Source organism: Dasypus novemcinctus, chromosome 30 (assembly GCF_030445035.2).
Source record: "Dasypus novemcinctus isolate mDasNov1 chromosome 30, mDasNov1.1.hap2, whole genome shotgun sequence".
In the NCBI taxonomy this organism is placed as follows: domain Eukaryota; kingdom Metazoa; phylum Chordata; class Mammalia; order Cingulata; family Dasypodidae; genus Dasypus; species Dasypus novemcinctus.
Window position 1 is genome coordinate 39,243,013 of NC_080702.1, and position 22,038 is coordinate 39,265,050.

The following is a 22,038-nucleotide window of genomic DNA, read 5'->3' on the forward strand; positions in this document are numbered from 1 at the left end:
TTTGTTTTTATAGTCTATACCCTTTGCTAGACAGTGAAAGGGCACCAATGCAGAACCCAATATGGATTCCTCCAATGAATGGATGAATTTCACTTAAAATCCATACAATGTAGAACTGGGAAATTAACTGAAAGTGGGTCAGGGATATTTAGTTAAATAGTGCTCATGGGATACTCTAAAAGGGGATCAGTTTCATAAACAAAATCTAGAAATTAATTACTTCTCTACAAAATATGAATTATGAATATGTTAGTCTTTTTTTTCATTAATTCATTTATTTTAATTGTATTTTTTGAAGATACATAGATCACAAAAAATGATACATTAAAAAGCATGAGATTCCTATGTACCCCACCCCCACCCCCCAGTCCCCTCACATTTTAAAAAAAATGTTAGTCATGTCCTTTCTCTATTTCTGGATAGTCACACCAAGCAGATGGAGACAGGAAATGTAACACGAATTCTAGAATTTCTTCTTTGGGATTCTCAGAGTAACCAGAATTCCAGTCCTTTGACTTTGTCTTTGGCCTCTTCTTGTCCATGTTTGTTGCCACTATCTTTGGGCATGTGTTCATCGTCCTGGCCACTGTCAAAGTCTCCCACCTCTGCACACCCATGTACTTCTTCCTCTCTAACCTGACTTTTTCTGGCATTTGTTTTATTCTTCTACCACCACGAAGATGCTGCTGAGTATCAAGAAGCACAGAAGTGTGATAACCTATGAAAGTTGCTCACCAAGATATACTTGTTCATTTTCTGTGGAGGGTTGGACAATATGCTTATTAATACAATGGCCTGTGAAAGCTTCAAGGCCATCTGTCAACCCCTGCAATACATGGTCATCACTCAAACCCAGCTCTGTATCCTCCTTATTCTGGGTTCTTGGATAGTGAGTGCCTGCATTTCTTGATAGAAAGCTTAATAGTCTTGTGACTATCATTTTGTAAACACTTGGAAATCCACCACTTTTTCTGAGTATATAATCAGATGACCTAACTTGCCTGATCTGAGACCTTCATCAATGATGTAGTGATGTTTTTTGCAGCTGGGCTGCTGGGTGGAGGACCATTGATTGGCATCATTTACTCCTATTCTAAGATTGTTCCCTTCATATGTGTAATCTCATCATTTCTGCAGAAATATAAACATTTTCCACCTGTGCATCTCATCTAAGAATTTTCCCCTTATTTTACTGTATGATCTAGGAGCGTATCTTAGTGCTTTTGTGCTGCATAAAGCACATGCAAGTGCAGCAGGCTCAGTGATGTATGCTGTGTTCACACCCATGTTGAACACCTTCATCTACAGTCTTATGAATAAAGACATAAAGGGGCTTTGAAATTACTTCTGAGCGGAATGCCAAAACTTTTTCTTGGTCCTGGATTGAAGAAATGCTGTGATTTCAGGGCTCAAACACTCAGAGATAGAAATCATGATTCTTTAAACTTTCTGATACTAAGACCTACATAAGAAGTGTCACATATAACCCTAATAAATATGTTGAAGGAAAAGGTGAAGTCATTCATTTTATTACTAAAGAAAATAGTTGCTTTTGACATCTTATATTTTACACTAATGATTTCCATTTGCAAGTTATTTTATGCAATGGAGTACAGGAATGAGTTGCGTGTTCTGTATTATGTTAATGGAAAATAAATAAGACTCTATTCCTGTAAAAAATGACTGCCTTTTTTTTTCTAAATTTCTTAAACATTGAAGGTACTGTTAGTGGGTAACTTGTATACTGATGCTATGATTAAATTTCTAGACTTAATTTTTACAAGAACTTTCAAATTTCATGGCAAAAGGATGACTTAAAAAAGAGTTTAGAATCCTGCTGATTTTTTCCTAGGAATGGTATATCCTGAGTCATGGCACAATTTATTCAAAAACAAACCTACATGTCCATCCAAGAACTACTGCTTACCCATAATGGAGACTCAGAAATAATCAATTTTTCATACACTTCCTTTAAATCACCTGTAAAAGCAGTGTGATCATGAAGGCTGTTTTCAAATATCTGAAGAAATCCTAGAAATAAGAAGCTGCTGATTCTTCTGATGATATCAGTGAGCTATTACTGCACTTGTATCATCACCTGCCTGGAATTGTTCAAATACAATATCAGGGTTCCAGAAAGAGCAGTAGAAACACTTCAAGGTGTCTTGAAGCTTGCTGATACTCACCATACATTCTCTTTGCTAAAATAAATGTTAATTTATCTGAGTCAAGCTTAGATACAAAAGTAGGAGAGCTAGAGTCTTATTGAAAAAAATGAATTCTGGGAATTTTTGAAAATTGGGCCTATCTCTGCATACTTTCTACCAACATATATAAACCATGATTCAGTAAAGTTCAATTAGAACCTTTGAGACGCAAGATTTCCACTTCTGCCTTAACAGCAGAGTTGAGTTCTTGATAAAGAAAGTGAGACACAAACATATATTTAATAAGCAGACATAAAATCCTCTTTCAGAATGTCATGTTTCCCTCAAATTAAAATATTACCTCCATACTCTTTATCTCACATTCATTTTTTCTCAAGCTGAAAAACTAAGCCAGAAGAATTGGGTAAAAAACTATACCACCCCACTGCCAACAGCTTGCAGCAGTGTGTAAACATCTCTTCAAGTGCCTTTTTTTTCTTATTATTTTAAGTATATGCAGAGTAGTGGGATTGCAAGGACATCCAAAGTCTGTCTTCCACAACAGCTGCCCCATCTTACATTCCCACCAGCAATGATTGAATATTCCTATTTCTTCACATCCTCTCCAACACTTGTTACATTCTGTGTTTTTTGCCCCAAATCAGCCCTTCCAATAGATGTGAATTTGTGATCAACTAATGACATTGAGCATCTTTTCAGGTGCTTTCTGGACCTTTGTGTATATTCTTTGGAGAGTTGTGTGGCCCCATTTTTAATTGAACTTTTGGTTGGTAAGTTGAGGGATTTCTTTATATATTCTGGCTATTAAGCCCTTTTTGGATATGTGGTTTCTAAATATTTTCATCCAATGCATAAGTTGTCATTTGATTTACATGATAAAAATACTTTGAAGCACAAATGTTATTTTCTTTTTAAATTTTGATGTGGTCCTGATATATATTTTTTCTTTTGTTCCTTGTGCTTTGGGTGGAAAGTATAAGAAATCATTGCCTAACATAAGGACTTGAAGATATTTCCCCATTTCTTCTTCTAGAATTTTGATAAGTATAGCTCTTATATTTAGGTCTTTGATGCATTTGTGACTGATTTTTGTAGAAAGTGTGATGTAAGGGACTTTTTATCTAGTGATAAAATCCTTGGCTAGCAGTTTTTTTTCTTTAAACACATTACTTATTTCAGGTTGCCCCATTCTTGCCTCCAAGGTTTCTGATGAGAAATTGGCATTCCATCTAATTGGGACTTCCTTGGACATGAGATGTTGTTTTTTTTCTTGCAGCTTTCAGTACTCTCTCCTTGTCCTAAGCATTTGATTTCATGATCACTCTATGAAGGGGTGTATTCTTATTCATATTTATCCTATTTGATGTTCTCTGGGCTTTTGCTAAATTTAGGAAGTTCTGTGTCCATATTTCTTTGAATATCCTCTCTTTTCCTTCTGGGATTCCCACATTTTGAATATAAGTATGCTTGACAGTGCCCCTGAGATGTCAGGTTATTTTAGTTTTTAATAATTCTCATGTCTTTGTACTTCTCAGATTATCTCATTTTAAATATCTTTAAGTTCTGTGATGCTTTCTTCTGCCAGCTCCAAGCTTCCTTCTGGCATTTAAATATGTAATTTAAATGTCAAGAATTTACATTCTTGGAATATCACTAATGCATATAATTTGTATCTCTTTGCATTTTTCATCAGCTATTTATATAAAAAGGTCTTCTTTGTATTTTTCCTCTCCATCCCTTATGAGGAGGGCAGAGTAGGTTTTTCTTGAATAAAACTTAATTTCATGAATTTTTAACCAAAAAAAGCAAATTTTTAATAATATTTAAGCTATATGACTTCCTAGTAATATAACAGAATGAAAATATTTATATAATCATACAATGGAAACATAAAAGTGTAAGCAATTCAATCAAACCTATGAAAATTATTTTACATGAAGGTGCACTTTTGACCCTACTTCCTTTCCTGGCCTTGTATTTTTTTAAAGCCTTGCTCTGGGCTTTTCACACATTTGCAGCCACTATTAAATGCTTTTGACCATACCGTTCCTCAAAATATACTTGTTTGTTTATGTAATTTATTCAGAAACCTTAATTCTTGTTTAGTTTTACCATTTTTAGTTTTCTGGTTTCTCATTTAAATCTGCATTAAGAATCTAGAAAAATTGGATGCAGTATTTTCTACTCACTCCTTGAATATGTATGTAAAAGTCTGGCAAAATGGTATACGGTGCTGCTTGTAAATAATAACATTTCATATTGCCATATTTTAACAAAATTTTAAAGAGTTACCAAGGGTTTATTTCAAGAGATATTTTATATCTAACCCTGCATTATATGACTTCACATTCTATGAAAATCCAAATATAACAAATAAGATAAATTTTGCAAATGCATGTATTTTTATTGTATTTTTTGAAAATACATATACCACAAAAAAAGTTACAACATAAAGGTGCAATGGACACAACCAATCCAGTGTCCACATAGAAGAGGTGGCATTGGATTGGGAAAAGTGGACATAATGGACAAAGGGTATGGGGAAAGGCAGGAAGAGATGAGAGGTGGAGGCGTCTTCGGGACATGGAACTGCCCTGGATGGTGCTTCAGAGGTAATCACCGGACATTGTAAATCCTCACAGGGCCTACATGATGGAATAGAGGAGAGTATGGGCCATGATGTGAACCAATGTATATGAGGTGCAGAGGTGCCCAAAGATGTACTTACCAAATCCAATGGATGTGTCATGATGATGGGAACGAGTGTTGTTGGGGGGGGGGAGAGGGGGGGTGGGGGGGTGGGGTTGAATGGGACCTCACATATATATTTTTAATGTAATATTATTACAAAGTCAATAAAAAATAAAAAATTAAAAAAAAAAAAAAATGTAAGAGGTTCCCACGTACCCCACACCTCATCACCACCAATCCTCCCATATCAACAACCTTCTTCATCATTGTGGCAGATCCATTTCATTTGGGGAATATATAAGATGATTTTTAATAATTCATAAATAAATTGTGATTTTTCAGAGCATTCATGCAGAAAATATAGGACTTCCCTACAGCAACCCACCTCCAGTCTCTCCCATTGGTGTGAAACATTGATTACAACTGAAGATAGCACCGTTTTATAATGTCCTGTATTTTAACAGTAGTAATGAGGGAGTCTATGTTCTAGACACCTAAAAAAAATGACATGAATTACTTCGTTTAAAACACCCAATAGGGAGGCAGACTTGGCCCAGTGGTTAGGACATCCGTCTACCACATGGGAGGTCCATGGTTCAAACCGCGGGCCTCCTTGACCCGTGTGGAGCTGGCCCATGTGCAGTGCTGATATGAACAAGGAGTGCCATGCCACGCAGGGTGTCCCTGCATAGGGGAGCACCACGCTCAAGGAGTGCGCCCTCTAAGGAGAGCCACCCAGCGTGAAAGAAAGTGCAGCCTGCCCAGGAATGGTGCCGCACATGCAGAAAGCTGACACAACAAGATGATGCAACAAAAAGAAACACAGATTCCCTTGCCATTGACAACAACAAAAGTGGGCAAAGAAGGCGTAGCAAATAGACACAGAGAACAGACAACTGGGGTGGGGGTGGAGGGGAGATAAATAAATAAATCTTAAAAAAAAAAACCACCCAATAAAACATGCCTGTGAAATATTTCCCATGGTTATTATTATTAGCAGCCTATAATTTCCTTTTATTAAACATGCCATATATTAGTTATAATTCATGAAAGAACATTCTTATACTTGCACTATTAATTGTAGTCTTTTGTCTACAAAAAGGCTCACTGTGTTCCATGTTTTATCATAAAAACTTTTACTTTTTTTTTTCGAATAGCCTATGCAACCTAAAGTTTTGCCTTTTACCTATATAATTCACTGTTGTTAAGTATACTCTAAATCATTATTTGCTACCAAAATGACAGCCTTTTTAACAAACAGCTCCCACTCCTCTTGTCAATTTTCCAATGGCCTTCCTTGTTCTTAGCATAAAGATCAAAGCCTTAAATGAACTACACCATCAGTACAATCTGACCAGGGGCTATCTCAACTCACCTCTTCTCCCTCCTCATTAATTTCCAGCGATTTTATTTTCATCCTGTACATGACAATCTCATGGCCTATGCTTAGGATATCCTGATGTTTATAATTATCTTTTCTACGTGTCTTCCCCTTTCCCCTGCCTACTCCTAAGTGCCAGTTTCTGCCCTACTCCAGCTCATTCTCCAGGTACCTTCTCTTGTTTGTCTTTTTCCTTTATTTGCTGTAACTAGGTGTATACATTCCCCTCCATTCTCTCATTGCACCCTCAATTTCCCTTCACAGTCCAATGCCATACATCATCTTTTCAACTACATACATGAGGACAGCTTGAGGATCTATTGTGTTCACTTATGTATATACACAAGACACAATACTTTAAAGATACTAATATCATATATGTTGAGTAAATGAAGGAATGTATGCACTCGAAATGAATACATAACAAAATTATTACACATTACAAATTTATTCAACTAATATATTGATGTCTATTATTCACCAGGCCATGTGTGCAGAAAACATTTCCTCTGAAGATTTGGGGATTTATACTCATAATTTCACTTTTGAGAGTGATGCCTTATGATTCAATAATACTGTATTGGGAATATAATCATGTTCACTTAAATTAGACTCAAAAGAAATCTGATCGCAACTTCCATTTTAGTAATTTTTACTAAGCAAATGTATTCATTTAAAAATGTTTCAGGTGAGAGAGGTGTGCAAAAGTGGATTAAGATGATACCTAAAATGAATAAATCTGAGATCTTTACACTGGCCACCTCCACCACCCACACTCATGTGGAAAGACAACTTACTCACCCAGTCCATGCTGGGTTGATGAGCTACTGATTTCTGCCTGCAGTTGATCACCCTACTTGTAGTGATGGGATCTTGCTCTGGTTCTTGGTGCAGAAAATAATTAATGTTTATTTATTAGCTTAGTCTATATCTCAACTGTGAGAACCTCCAGTGCTAGGAGTGTTGGAGTGCTTATCCATGCACTATCTATACTAGGAATGATTTTTCATTTCTGGGATTATTAGTTTCTATCTGAGTCCAAATCCTGCAGTTATAGAAACAGAGATGAATACCTTTGATAAGTGGTTCACAAGTTCCCCAAAGGTGTCAGACAGGAGGCTTTGCTCTAAAATTACGGTGACCTTGAACATATTTGCTTATGATTTGTGACTTTAATAAAAGCCCTATTTTTTTTTAAAGTTCTGTATTTTTCCCCCCATAGAAAACATTTTGCACATTGTGGCACACGTTGTACAAGAGTGCTCAAAAGAATATAGCTTATCATTTTGGTATAGGCAAAATAGTACATGAAGAAAGTGATAAGACCTTTTGAACCACCTCTTCTTACTGATGATGATGATGAAGGAAAAATGAAGGGATTAATAAATAAATTTCACTTAAGAGTAGATATTGCTTACTGTTCCCACAACTAATTTGCTGTGATTTGGGGACCAGTTACCTCATCTGTAAGACAAAGGGTACAGATTACAGCATCCTTTTGCTCAGATTCAGACCAGTGTTCCTGATACTTGCTGGAAGTAAATTAAATACATAAAATATAGGAGGAAATATACTAAAATATTCCCTGGACTCAATAATTCCTGAGAATCTTAGAAGTTTACCAGATGATTTCAGATATCATTCTACTCTTTCATTTTTAATTCTCTTTATTCTCTTCCCAGAAGCACACATATGGAGATGGATAAAATAGCCAATTCATTTGAAAAAAGAAGTAATAGATCAGTCTAAAAATTATAAGCTGTTTATTGTCATCACCTGGTTCTTTTCTTCATTTTGAAAAGGAAAAGATTTCACTTTTAGCCATTCTAGTGGGTTAGAATATATTGTGGTCATCAAGGCTTTTAATACATTAAGCTAATTTATAAGTACTGTTGGTCATTTTATATGATAAATTGCAAATTTTTTTCAAGTTTTGTCCATTTCTGATGTGGGCTGTTTGGAGGTATTCAGCATATATTAATGCATCAGGGAGTTTTCCAGGTATATGTATTAAGAATATTTTCTCCTAGACTGTGGACACTTTATTTTATACAGTGCTCTTTGCTTTGTTTTTAGCTCTTATTGCCATAAGGATTTGTTCTTAATAAAACAGACGTTATTTAATTTGTGGGTGTGATATAATATGATACATGCAGACATGCTCTTTAACAACATTTCAGTACAATTAACATATTGGTATTAACACCATGGTTGGAATTTTAAAATGAAATAATGTATATGCTTTTAAAAATCGTTGACTAGCTCCCAATATCTAGGTGAGTCTTATTCCAATTCTAAAACCACAGATTTTGAGGGAATTGTTCCTTTCTCATTGTGCAGAAAATAGGTGATTGGGTGCTATCAAACTGACCTACACACCTGGCATCAGCTCTTTTGTCTTAAACTATTAGAATATTCCTTTCTACCTAGAGCAGTCCATGGGTCAAAAATGAGCATGTGACCCAATTTTAGCAATGGGAGTAAGTACATTTCAAGATTGATGGAGAAGATATAATTTATATATGCAATCAACTTCATTCTTCTGCTAAAGCAAATTTAAGTTCTGTTTTCTATTGTTTGAAACCAAAAGAGATCCAAGTTATGCAGTGACCTTATATAATTATGACAGCATGCATAAGAGCATCACAGGGTCTATCTTTATAAAGACAGTCAACAGTTAGACTGATTTTATTTTAGATATTCTGTATCTTCATCCTCTATTTGCTCACCCGTTCAGTGTTATCATCTCACTCTACCTTCATTCAGTTTCTCTATTTATCAGTTGTACTAATCTCCTTCTATTCCTCTATGTAGTCCTTTGTCCATTCCTCTCTCTTTCCATCTTTTCCTCCATTCATTCATCCATCAAATCATTCCAACTTTTTCCCTTTGACTCTCTCTCTCCATTCATCCATCCCTCTATCCAGTCATTTCTTCCATCCATTCATTTAACAAACATTTTTATTCTCATTTGTATGCTTAAAAATCCAATAAGGATAACACTAGAAAGAAAAATTATAGGCTAATGTAAATTTAAACAAATACAATAACACTTCATGCAAATTTACTCCAGTCTAATAGAAGAACATCACAGAATGGCCCATTAAAGTTTTTCTCAACAATTCATATTAAGTCTTATTAATGAAATTTTTTAAGTTAACAGGTAAAGGAAAAAATATACACTGTGAGGAAAGTCAAAAATATATTGTCCAAATCATTATAAACGTCTGAACAATCTAGAATGAAAGAAATAGTTTTTTTTATCTTAAATGGTTATGATAAAACAATTTGCCATAGTCACCGTAGGTGATCATGAAATCTTTGACAAATTTTCCACTTAAGACATGAGAAATAGATGGAGTTCCATGAGCAACTCTAAGACTACACATCATATTAAACAAATAAAGGAATAATAGAGATAAAGAATTGGAAAGAAAAGGAAAGGAGAATTTGCCTAAAGAAATATGTGAACCAAGAAGTAAGAGAAATAATGCTTTTTGTATACAATATGAATAACCTTTGAAAATGTAGCAGAGATAAAAAAGACCTTCATATTACGTACAACAAAAAGGAGAATTTATTACCCTTATATGTATTAATATATATATACAAAATACACATATATACCTAAATTATCAATGAATGGTGATGAGTAGAGGAGAGAATGGAAAGAGATAGCCAAACCCTGAGAGAGAAAACTTGCCAGTTGCAAATATATGAGCTTTCCCAAAATTAATCAATAACTTAAATATATTTCCAACCCAAATCTAATAGTATTTTAATATAGCTTCTGACAAGCCATTTCCAAAGGTCAAATGAAAGAAAATAAACAAAAACAGTCTTAGGTACCAACACCATTCCTCCTTACTTAAGGAGTTGTTTTTTCCATCATGATTTCCTGGAGGAGAAGGCTGGAGAATGGATGCAGATGGGCAAACAGAAAGTATACAGCACAGTACTTAATTAATTTTAGTGCTTGTCCTTCCTCTTCCAGTTGCATTTTTTCTCATAAAGCAGTATTTATGTAAATTTTAAAAATTAATCCATAAGACTTTTTCAAAGAACCTCACTTCAAAAGGCAGTCATCAATTTGTTGGATCCACATAGCACTTTATATTAGATAAGCATGACAGGTGGTATTATATTGAAGTTTAGGAGATTAAGAGAATTTTCAAAGACCAAATAGGGTCTAGGCTTATAAAACAGGCCCATTACATTTATGTGAAATCTCAGAGATATAGATCTTGAAAAAGGCTATTTGAAAATGAACAATGTGAGTAAGAAGAAAGGATCTTGAACATCATCATTACCACTGTATTTCCATTGGGCAGAAAGTTGCATCTCCAAAAATGAATTTGATTTTATTTACAAGAGTTCTTACCCTACATTACCTCTTTTCTTCCTTCCTTCCTTCCTTCCTTCCTTCCTTCCTTCCTTCCTTCCTTCCTTCCCTCATTCATTCCTTCCCTCCTTCCTTCCTTCCTTCCCTCCTTCCTTCCCTCCTTCCTTCCTTACTTCCCTCCTTCCTTCCTTTCTTCCTTCCTTCCCTCCTTCCTTCCTCCCTCCCTCCCACCCTCCCTCTCTCCCTTCTTTTCTCACTTTCTTTCTGACTTTCTCTTTCCTCCTTCTCTCTCAATTTCTTTCCTCAATATTTACATACTTGGCTAATAAAAGAGAAAGAGATATTCAACACAATGGGGTGGAAAATGATTCAAATCCTTTGATCTACTTGCTAAGGCTGAGAATAAAATTTGATTCTGAGTTAATTGATACTAGTAAGTAATTCAATTCTCAATAATTGGAAAAGAAGAATATGTTATTTTCTCAGAAAAAAATGTCAAATATTCTTAGAAATCATCTCTAAAATATGTTCTCAATTAGGACCTCTAATTTAAGTAAGATTCTGAATTGCAAAGTGAATCATAAGTTTTACAACTAATAAAATGGAATAATATGCCATGATTATTTCTTGAAATCAGAGTAAACCATTAAACACACTGCATTTCAGAACCTAATGCTCAGCCCATAAAGCTTTCTGCATTCTCTATACGATCAAACCTGGAATCTACAGAAGCTAGAAAGGAGAACACAAATCCCATTTTTTTTAGATCATTCCTCCCTACAATCAGCATTTCTGCCAGACACGCTTTTGAGTCGCTTAGACATATTGAGGTTATTCTCTCCAACAAATCCAGAAATGGTGCAGTAATTATGAAGGAAATGTACTATCAATTATAAAATACAAGTGGTAATCATACTGAGCATAGTAAAATATTGTGGTATTTGTTCAAGAGGGGAAAAGTCAAATAAATACATTAGGAAGTTCAGAAAAATGAGTTGTTTATATATAAGAATCTATTATTCTTAAAATCTGGTCATGGAAAACTGGGAGATAATAAGGAATAGTCCATAAATGGTATTGGATCACTAAGACTACCATAAAGAGATGAAAGAAAGGAAATGTTGATAGTGTTTATAAGGGAAATTAGGAAAACAGAAGTGCAAAACAAAGTGGGAGAATATGTGTAAATTAAGTAATTACACGCAAAATGAATGCAAAGTACCCATCTTCATGAGTGTATTTGATATGAGGAAACAAAAATATAATTTAAAGTTAAAAATGTAGATGGCTGAAAGAGGTGTTCCTGAACACTTTGAGAGAATGTAGGAAATTCATGTGTTAATTGAGGATAAATTACATTATATTTTTATCTAATACCTGAATGCAAGCATGGAATAGATTTTCATCAGTCCCCCTATTTGTTTTAGGAACCAAATGAGATAAAACTTAAGAAGACTTATTTCCCCCAGAATGTGTTTTATTCCATAACCCATGGTGAGTGTTCCTATCTGGCCTTAAGAAAATAATATAGCACTTTGGGGCAAAGATGCAGCCTAGTAATCCAGCACTGGAGGCCAAGATGGAGAAGATCTCCACAGCTGCCATGACCTTCCCCTTGGTGCTGTGGTAGACAGGGAGGAAAGTGACCCAAACACTGCAGAACACCAACATGCTGAAGGTCAAGAACTTGGCTTCATTAAAGGTGTCAGGCAGGTTCCTGGCCAGGAAAGCTACAATGAAGCTCACAAAAGCCAGGCAGCCCAGGTATCCCAGGACACAGTAGAAGGCAGTGGGTGAGCCCTTATTGCACTCGATGATGATATAACCAGGCTCAGAGTGTGCATCTTTATCAACAAATGGGGGAGAGGTTCCCAGCCAGATGCCACAGAGTGTCATCTGGATCAGGGAGCAAATGGGAATAACAACGTTAGGTGCCCCTGAAACCAGCCACTGCCTCATTCTTCTCCCTGGAGCAGTGACTTTGAATGCCAGAACCACAGTGATTGTTTTGGTCAAAACAGTGGACACAGCCACAGTAAACACAATTCCAAATGTGATTTGTTGGAGGATGCAGATGGCTGTGTTTGGGCAACCAATGAAGAGTAAGGAGCAGAGGAAGCAGAGCTTGAGGGAGATGAGCAGGATGTAGCTGAGGATCCTGTTATTGGCCTTGACTATAGGAGAGTCTCTGTGCTTCACAAAGACCCCAAGAATAACAGCAGTGAGGAATGAGAAGAAAAGAGAAGTGCAGACCAGAGCCTTCCCCAAAGGGTCTCCATAAGCCAGGAAGGTCACAGCTTTTTGGAGGCAGTGATTTCTCTCACTGTTTGCATGCTCATGACCTGCACACTTCACACACTCATCCATATCTGGTGAGAAAAGCAATGTGTCATCAGCTCATGTTCAGTAATTTTAACTTATTTATAAGTCCCTAAAAGAAACACATTGGGTAATTTTATCCATTTTTGTCAACTTGCATTGACTTCAAGAAAGTGTGTGTTATAATCTGTTTATTTTTCTTCCCTCAAACTTTCTCTTAGAGCTCTGACCTTCTTTCGACATTCAGACCTTCAATTGGATAGGAGTTGCTCTTTTCATTCAATGTTGAGTTTTCGTTCAGTTCTTCTTAAAACTTGTACACTGGTGGATAACATATACTCATAAGGGCATCTTTAGACATCCAGTACAAATATGATGTTCCATTACTGGGCCATAAGCTACTTAAACATTCATCTTTGTAAATAATGCCATCCACTTTTCCAACTAGTTACACTAGTTTAAACTCCAGCAATCAACATTCTTTCCAGTTCTACCATGTTCTCTTAGACCCTTGATGTGGATGTTGTTTAATTTTTGCTATTATGGGGGATGCTTGGAGCTTTTTCACTATGACTTTTGTTTGGAATTTCTTGGAGAGTAATTAATCTGAACACGAGCTCATATGTTCATTGGACATTTCAAGATGTTTTTGAGGAAAGAGCTTGTGCTCAAGCCATGCCCTTTTTATTGCTATATTTTCTGTCTCTCTTGTGCTTTAGTAAAAGCACTCTATATATGCTAGGAATGATTTCTCACTGGCTAGATCTATTTTACAGATTTTATCCAACTTAAGTTGTTCCTTTCTATTTCTAATTTGGTAAACAATGGTTTTGCTATTTATTTTTAAATATTGAATGGATGCTCACTTTTATTCAATGTTTTCCTGAAATTTTTTTGAAATGATGGTTTCTCCTTTTCGAGGTGCTCATGTACCGATTTATTTTGCATAAAATAAACTTCATCACAATAAGTTCTTTATGTTATATAGCTGGATTTGGATTGCAGCTTTTCTTAACGGCAAATGTGAGTTTAGTGTCAAGAGAAAAATTGACCTAAATATTTTATTTCTTACAGCAATGTTATCAGATTTTGGTACCAATGTTAAGCTCTTCTAGTATAATTAAATGTGCATTTTTCCACATTTTCCTAATATCTGGAAAAGTTTGAGTAGATAAGGATTCTTTTTTCCTTGAAAGTTTGGATGCATTTTTCAGTGAAGTCATTGGTCCCCCAATTTTTTTAGTAGATATGTCATTTTAAACTATGGTTTAATATCCTAAGTAGATACGAATATTTTCAGATTTTCCATTTTTCTTGGGACACTTAACCTTTATTTTTGGGGAAATTTGAGAATTTCATTTAAATTTTCAAATATATTGAAATGAAGTTATTTTTACTATCCTTTATGATTTAATATTTCTGTACATACATCCCACTTTTAAGTCTTTTCACTATTTATTATGCAACTTTTTTATCATTATCTATCAATTTATCATTATCTAACAATTTGTCTTTCATTAGATTTAGCTTTGAGTTTTATTCTTTCATATTTGTCTTTTATTACATTTTCTTTTTATACTTATTATTTTCAGTCTTCCACTATCTTTATGTTTACTCTAATGTTATTATTTTAGCTCGTGATACTTAAACATCAGATTTTTTTACATTTAAATATGCATACTAATAATACATACATAGGTATATAAAATTTAACATTAAACATCATTCTCTGAGGATACCTTTAGCCTTATCATATAAGACATGAAATGTGGCAATTTCAATTTTAAACATTTCATAAATCCCATCATACTATTTACTTTAAACCATGGGTTATTTAATAGTGTATTTCTTAATCTCCAAATGTGTGGGAATTGACTTTGTAGATATACTATTCTTTTACATGTGCACATGGAGCATTTACTCAAACTTGCTTATAACCAATGTGTACATGAATCATTTTCCCAAGTTGACTAAATCCAGGTTATATCATTAGAACAACATGTTTCAAAAAGCTGAAACAACAGTAACCATTTCAGGGAATTAAATTGCATACTAATCACCAAAAGAAACTTAGAAATTTACCACCATAGAAGTGATTCTATAACTTAATATCATGAATATGAATAATTTCAAGACGTTAATTATATTACGAAAAGAATAATAAAGACTATTCTACATCATATCTCAAACCCCATCCTCAATATTCTGTGTGATCCTGTCACATTGAAACTCTTTTCGGGTACTCTGAATCTCTGAATATTATATGCAGTGGTGGTTTCCTTTTCTTCATTTATAATAATTTGGCCAAGATTTTATTCCTCCCTTCACTCATTTTATATAATACTAAGTTCCTACCTCTCTGAAGAACCCATGAGACCCGTCCTCTCAATGCAGGTACGGGTCAATAGGTTCCTGTTCAAACATTCACTGTGTGCTTTAAGCATGGACCAAAAAAGTCTATGTTTTTCTCCCCAATTACCTGGGAACTTGAGGAGAGTGGAAACTAAAACTCCTCATTAAGGGTACATTAGATCATCCTCATTTTGTACACAATAGAAATAAATATTTCTAAAATCATTCCCAAACATTCTGAGCAGCTGCTCTGTGTCATGAACAGTTTTAGGCACAGAAACTGAGGAAGGTCTAAACACATTACTTAAATATAATCTAAACAAGCTTTCACTCAATATGGAAATCAGATACTTGTAACACCATGTACTAAATTCCAAGAGAGGGAGGAAAGGTGTATTAATTTGGTGGCATCAACAAAAGGGATTCCTAGAGACTATTTGGCCTTACATGTGTCTGAACAATGACTCAAATAAGCTAGTTCTGGGCAGAGAATTGGGAAATATTTTCAAAGGGAAATATTTTTTATTGTAAAAATGAAATTACTATACAAAGGAAGGAAGAATTTTGTCTCTGTAGTTGTCCTCCAGATTCTTTCTAATACCTTGTATGAATTGGGGATATAAAGGAGATTTGGGGACTTTTTGTGGGTATAAACTTACCTGTCTCATTGGAAATCTCATTCTCTGGGCAGGGGGTGCAAAGAAAAAAACAGGCAGCCTTTCCCTCCTGAAAGGATTTCCTGAATCCAGGAGATCACTTCTCTCTGCATACAGATTTGGGAGTCTGGGAAGAAATCAGATACATGCTCTTAACAGTGAACATATAATTCACCAGTATTTAGAAGGTTGAAGTATTGGAGCACCAACAAATTTAAATTTCAAATACCTAAGTCAAATTAATTGATAAGATATCAGGTTTATTACATGATATGAAATATAATAACTTAGATATGTATCTTTAAATAAATGTTTTCTTTTTCCATGCTTTGATAGTAGGTGAGAAAATTTATCACGTGGAATGGTAAGTGGTTAAACTAATAATCTGGTCATGTACTTAGCTGGAAGGAGCGTATAAAGCCTCTGTGTTGGTTAGGTTAATGTATTAACACGGTCACTGTTTGGTCAAGTAAACTCTGGGCTAATTGTTATAAAGGATATTTATGGATGTTAATCATCATGTAATAAACTGCATAAATGAGGCTGATTACATGTAAAATCCACCAGGGAGATTTCTGTCAACAATGAATAAGGTTTTTTACAATCAGACTACCTTAAAACAGGAATTGATTTCAAGATTTGGAGAGAATTTCCCAGCTCCTGTTTGGACAGGCAACATCTCCTGGGAACTGATCAAGGGCCTTCATGGTACCTTCATTGGAGCCCCTGTTTTCAGCCTGCCTGCAGAATCTGGACTTGGCTATCCCCATGGCACATGAGAGAATTTTTACTGAATCTCATACTATTCACAGATATCTCCTGTTGATTCTGTTTCCTTAGAGAAACTTGCCTATTATAATCTCCATGACAAGAATTTTGATATTTTGTTGTAATACTATGCATGGTAATTGGTTCCTACCCACCTCTGAAAATCCTGTGGCCCATTCTATCACCTCCTCAGATATAGACAATTGTTGATCTCGTGGCACAGCTGAGTCAAAATGTCCTACTTTAACTTTAAATCCAAAACCTTCTGGAAAATTCCAAAAGTTGAGAATGTCATAACTGGCTTCCAATTTCCTTTCATCATCAAAATACACTGGGTCACCAGCAGGATTGTTAAATTTGATGTTCTTCAGAAATGGGTGCAGCTAAAAGAGACACGCCTGTGAGGAAGTGTGTCCTCTGATCAAGGACAGATCACCAAGGTCAGAATATCCCTGATCCTCTGTAATCCCTGCTTCCTAAGGCAATTTTATTATTAACATTCAATTAAGTAAAAAAAAAGAAACCTTAAGGAGGACTAAAATGTCATAGCATAAAATATTAAGTTTCAGGGGAAAACTCCAAATACAACGAGATGAAAACAATCTGTGAGTGTGGGATACAGACAAACATTATTAGAAGAATCAAATCTAAACACTCTCAATTGCTAACTGAATTCTCCCCAAGCAAGGCCATCAATATCTGAAGAGCTTGCAGAATTAAATGATATAATTTATATACAGTATCTAACAAAGTGCCTAAAGCTAATTCAAAAACTAGTTTGTCCCTGCTGTCATGCAATTGTTCAATGGAAGTGGTCTAGGTATTTTATATTAAAACTTTAAGTGGGCAGAATGTTGAGGGCCTTAGTAACAAGAAGCATTGCCATTGACTAATAACTCCTTCCCTCCCTGCCATTGGCACCTTCCTGTTCATTACCATTTCTGCATAGGGCTAGATTTACCTCCTAGACAGTGAACAAGCAAGTCATCTCTTGCACTTATCTAGAAACAACCCTAAACTTCCTGACTTGAGCATATGCTGCATTCCAAGAAATTTATGATTATGACATGTAGTGAAATACACATGCTGTTCAATGGAAGAGGTATTACCTGCCAAGGGTAAACCACCAGTCCATCTTCATTTTCCACTGACTGTATTTCTACTCGTTGAAGAAGAATTTCATGAAGGCTCTGAGCCACAGCATACACTGCATTATAAACATTATAACTTCCTTCATTCATGTCGTTGTCAAATAGCCACCAAGGCAACAACTCCAAGGAGGCATTGGGAGGACAATTCTCCAGAGTGTTACAGTCAGATTCAGAAACCAAGCAATTAAAAGAGACATACCACAATTTAGTGAGGTAAAAGTCTTCTGGGTATTTTGAAGGTTTAACTGTCTGGATGAAAGTTTTGAAACCAGGCATATCAGCAAGGTGGTGTGAAAAAATGAGAGCCCCATGGAGTGAGTCAAGTAAAAAGTTTCTCTCACTGGTGGTAAAATCCCACTGTGAGGTTGTAACCCAAACTTTCCCTAAAACTAAGAGTCTCCATCTCCAAAAGCTCAATCCCATTAGGGAGTCGGAATCACCGTAAATGACAGTCACATTCACTGATGATTCTCTGATGCGTAAATGATATTGCCAGTCTTTTGAGCTAATTGTCCTCTCAGTGACAGGGATCATTTCCAAGAAGGCTGCACAGACTCCATTTTTGTCCATCTCTGCCCTCAAGTCCCAAAGAAACTTCACACCTCTCTTGTCTTCTGAGATGACTAGTCCCACCCAGTTCCAGCTGAAATGGAGCATCACTGAGACCATTGCAAGGGCCAGAGTTGTGTCCTTGGGGGCCATCTGATAAAGAGATGACCGCTTGCCATCATCACTCAGTTGTGGGTCATAGAGGCCAAAAGCAAGCTAAAGGTAGGCGTGAAAGAGCCGGTATGAGAAAGAAGATTGGTCAGAAGCACAAAATCAGCCCTGATGAATATTAAACAATGTATTATTTTTTTATTTTATTTTTTTATTAAATTGTCTTTTGTTTTTAAGATACATAGATCACATAGAATGTTACCTTAAAAAATATGAGAGTCCCACATACCCAACACCCCAATCCACCATTCCTCCTACGTCAACAACCTCTTTCATCAGTGTAGCACATTCACTGCATTTGGTGAATACATTTTGGAGTACTGCTGCACCATGTGGATTAGAGTCTACATTTTAGTTTACACTCTCCCACCAGTACATTCAGTGGTTATGGCAGGATATTAATGTCCAGCATCTGTCCCTGCAATATAATTTTGGGCAACTCCAAGTCCCCAAAATGCCCCTACATCCCATCTCTCTTCCACTCTCCCTGACCTCAGCAACTATAGTGCCCACTTTTTCCAGATCAATGCTACAGTTTCTTCCATCACTAGTAAGAATATTTCTTTAGTAGAATACCAGTAATTTCACTCTAATCCATATTTTACCTCTCCATCCTGTGGACCCTAGATTGGTGAAATCCACTCCACCTCTATATCAAGAGGGCACTCAGATCCCACATGGTTGATGGATGTGATTCTCCTACTTTGAGTTGTAGGCACTCTCAATTCCTAGTTGTGGTGGTTGACCATCTTCAACCGCCCTGTTAGCTGACCTGGGAAGTAGATACTACTCCAGGTACTGGTGCTCCTGAGGGCTACAGAGACACACAGGTCTACAATCATGACAGCTGACTCTGGAGTTCAGTGCCTTGTCAGTGGACCCTATTTTGGAATTTGTGTTCCTCAATGTGATAGAGGTGGACTCAGATGTGACCTTTCTACACATGCCTCTTCTGTCACTATTACTGGACCTGTGGTTGGCACTGGGGTTGGTGCATATCCAGGAGACTTGAACGTCAAGAATGACCATATTGCAGCTGGGCCTAGAGCCTCAGAAGAGTTGTAAATCCTACTCACTCGTTCATTAAAAAATGTTTTAAAAAGTAAAAAGGAAAGATTTGCTCTTCTTACTTTCTAATAATCTCCCAATCCCTGAGAGCATATTGGAAACTACTTGATCAGTCTCAACAGTCTAGGAAACTCCTTTGGTTCTTACTCACTTGGTTTCACATATGTTCTAGAAAATGACATGTGAACATCCCACCATGTCACTGTGTACTGGCTGTACCCTTTGAGATATGAGTAAACACAATTTCTTCATTTGACCTTTTCTTTTAAGGTCCCTGAAATTAGCAAAGGAAAAATTAATTTATCTTCCCTCCCATCTATTGAGGCTCACCTGTGGAATTTTGTAGAGTTCCAGCAGTGTCCCAATCTGGGCAGAAACTGCCCATGTTGTTCCTGTCAGGGCTGCTACAGACTTGCTCTCTTTCCTACAGGTGTAATTAGGAATGTCCTTGCCCAGCCCTGATTGCCAAATAATGGGATTCTCCAACGTCCTCTGTTCACTGTGTAGTGAATTGTACAGATCAAATCCCAAAGTAATGTTGGGCAAAAGATGGGGGTTCCTGTTGATCTCTTCAATAGCAAAAACCAAGGCCAGAACATACTGGTAGTTCTTGGTCTGAAACCTGTATGGAATGCAAAGTTATATTTAGGCAGAAGACTCAAATCATGATTCTATTCAAAGTCAATAAAATGACCAAATTAAGGATGAACGCACAAATGGACTCATTCTAGATTAGTTCTTCTGAAGCCTTGGAAATCAGCTAATCCTAAAAGGGCTAAAAGACATTTGAAGGCTATGACTGAATTTTGAATCGTTGGAGGAAGATGATACTATATACAAAAGAAAGTGTAATGAGTGAAAAAATTCATAAAGAATTTTTAATTTATTCTTTATATCAGGAAACAAGAATTATTTTTTCACATTATCACATTATTAAATGGTTTATATAATAGCAGGATTATTGTTATGAGTTTAGAGTAATTCCAACTGAAGGGTATATCTCTTCAAAAGTTCAGTTCCACAGCATAAGCAGAATTGGATGAGAGAGGCAGAGGGGCGTAACATCTGTTTGGTGAGAAGTGTCCACAAGAAGACTGATAATCAATTAGCCTTAGGTTCTACCCCATCAAGTTGTGGACATGCCCTCTTCCAACGGTGACATACTGGGAAGAATGTCAGAGCACAGAATAGGAAGAATCATGCAAGGCAGGAATATTTGGGAGAAGAAAACTGATGAAGTGCAAGGTGATCCCTACCTGTACCTAACAGGACTGGAAACACTGTAGTGTACTAAAGGGAAAGGTGTCATGGTGCCTAGAAAGTCTCTTAACCATTTCTTAATCAAAATATTACATTCCTAATAATACTAACAATTAATCCAAGATCTTCCTTTGTACTCCCTTCATATGACCCTTACTCTTTTCATCTTCATTGTTGATTTGTGCACAGTTCCACTTCCTTTATTAATAACTCCTTTTGCAGGACAAATGAAATTTCTTTCATATTTTTACCTGGCAACTGAATTTCCAAGAACAAAAGTCTCCTGCATCCATTTCAAACATCCTTTTTCACAGGCTTGATTAACACACTAATAGCTATCGCTTACTGTATATTTCAACAGTTGGACACAGGTTTCCACATGTGCTCAATCAATCAAACTTGTCAAATTTTTCAAATATAATTTATGTTTAGTAGATATATCTTGTCATTTTAGAGAGAAATATTGAAATTTCTCACTATGTTGCCTTGTTTATACCTTGTTTCATTATTTATTTGTTTGAGGATATTATATATTTATATATTTATAATAATTGCTATTCATTTTTGAAGATATGAACTTTTTTTAATTACAAATGTACTGCTCAATTCCTAAGGATGCATTTTATCCTCATCCATATATAAATATACTTACCTCTGGTTAATTATGGTTATTAACTTTAGTAAACTAGGGTATCTTTATAGCTACACACTTTGGCTTTCAAGTTTTCATTTTTCTTTACATGTGTCTTATAAACACATTTTACAAGGAAGTAGGATGGTATAGTCCCTATGGAAAAAAATGAATTATCTAGTAGGAATCTCTTCCACAATATAGAAAAAGAAGGAGCACCGTAGCCATGACAAACACCAAGCAGAAAATAATACGGAATAATCATAAAAAATACTATTAGCGAATTAGTTAATAGTTTATCAGTCTTCACTTTTCTGCAATGACAAAAAAGTACACACTCAAATAAGTAGATGAAGCATTAAAGAACATTGAGCATCTAACTGAATATATTTGTTTAGGAGAAGAGAATTTCTTAATATGATTAAACACAAAAACAAAAATGCACATAAACTGAGAAATTAGACTTTCCTTAATGCAAAGATAGTGAATCAAAATTGGAGGTGGCTGAAGGTCAGGCATGGAAGGATTACC

The 22,038-nt window shown here is 35.7% G+C and overlaps 1 protein-coding gene across 1 annotated transcript; it reads right to left on the reverse strand.

Moving 5' to 3' along the window:
* Window positions 1-392: 392 nt before the first annotated feature.
* LOC101429454 (vomeronasal type-2 receptor 116-like) lies at window positions 393-20,925 on the reverse strand. Its single transcript, XM_071212794.1, has 7 exons — window positions 20,879-20,925; window positions 19,947-20,238; window positions 17,787-18,593; window positions 16,829-17,060; window positions 12,252-12,951; window positions 7,700-7,772; window positions 393-686 (listed from the first exon to the last, which is right to left on the reverse strand). The coding sequence occupies exons 1-7, from the start codon at window positions 20,923-20,925 to the stop codon at window positions 393-395; spliced, it is 2,445 nt and encodes an 814-aa protein (XP_071068895.1).
* Window positions 20,926-22,038: the final 1,113 nt, after the last annotated feature.

Bases quoted from the DNA above. Each gene is read 5' to 3' on its own strand.
- LOC101429454 (XM_071212794.1), bottom strand. From the start codon at position 20,925: ATGACACCTTTCCCTTTAGTACACTACAGTGTTTCCAGTCCTGTTAG. The intron at 20,239-20,878 runs GTACAGGTAGGG...CATTCCATACAG, and splicing joins AGTGTTTCCAGTCCTGTTAG to GTTTCAGACCAAGAACTACC. The intron at 687-7,699 runs GTAACTGGTCCC...CTTGATACTCAG, and splicing joins CCCTTTGTCTTACAGATGAG to CAGCATCTTCGTGGTGGTAG.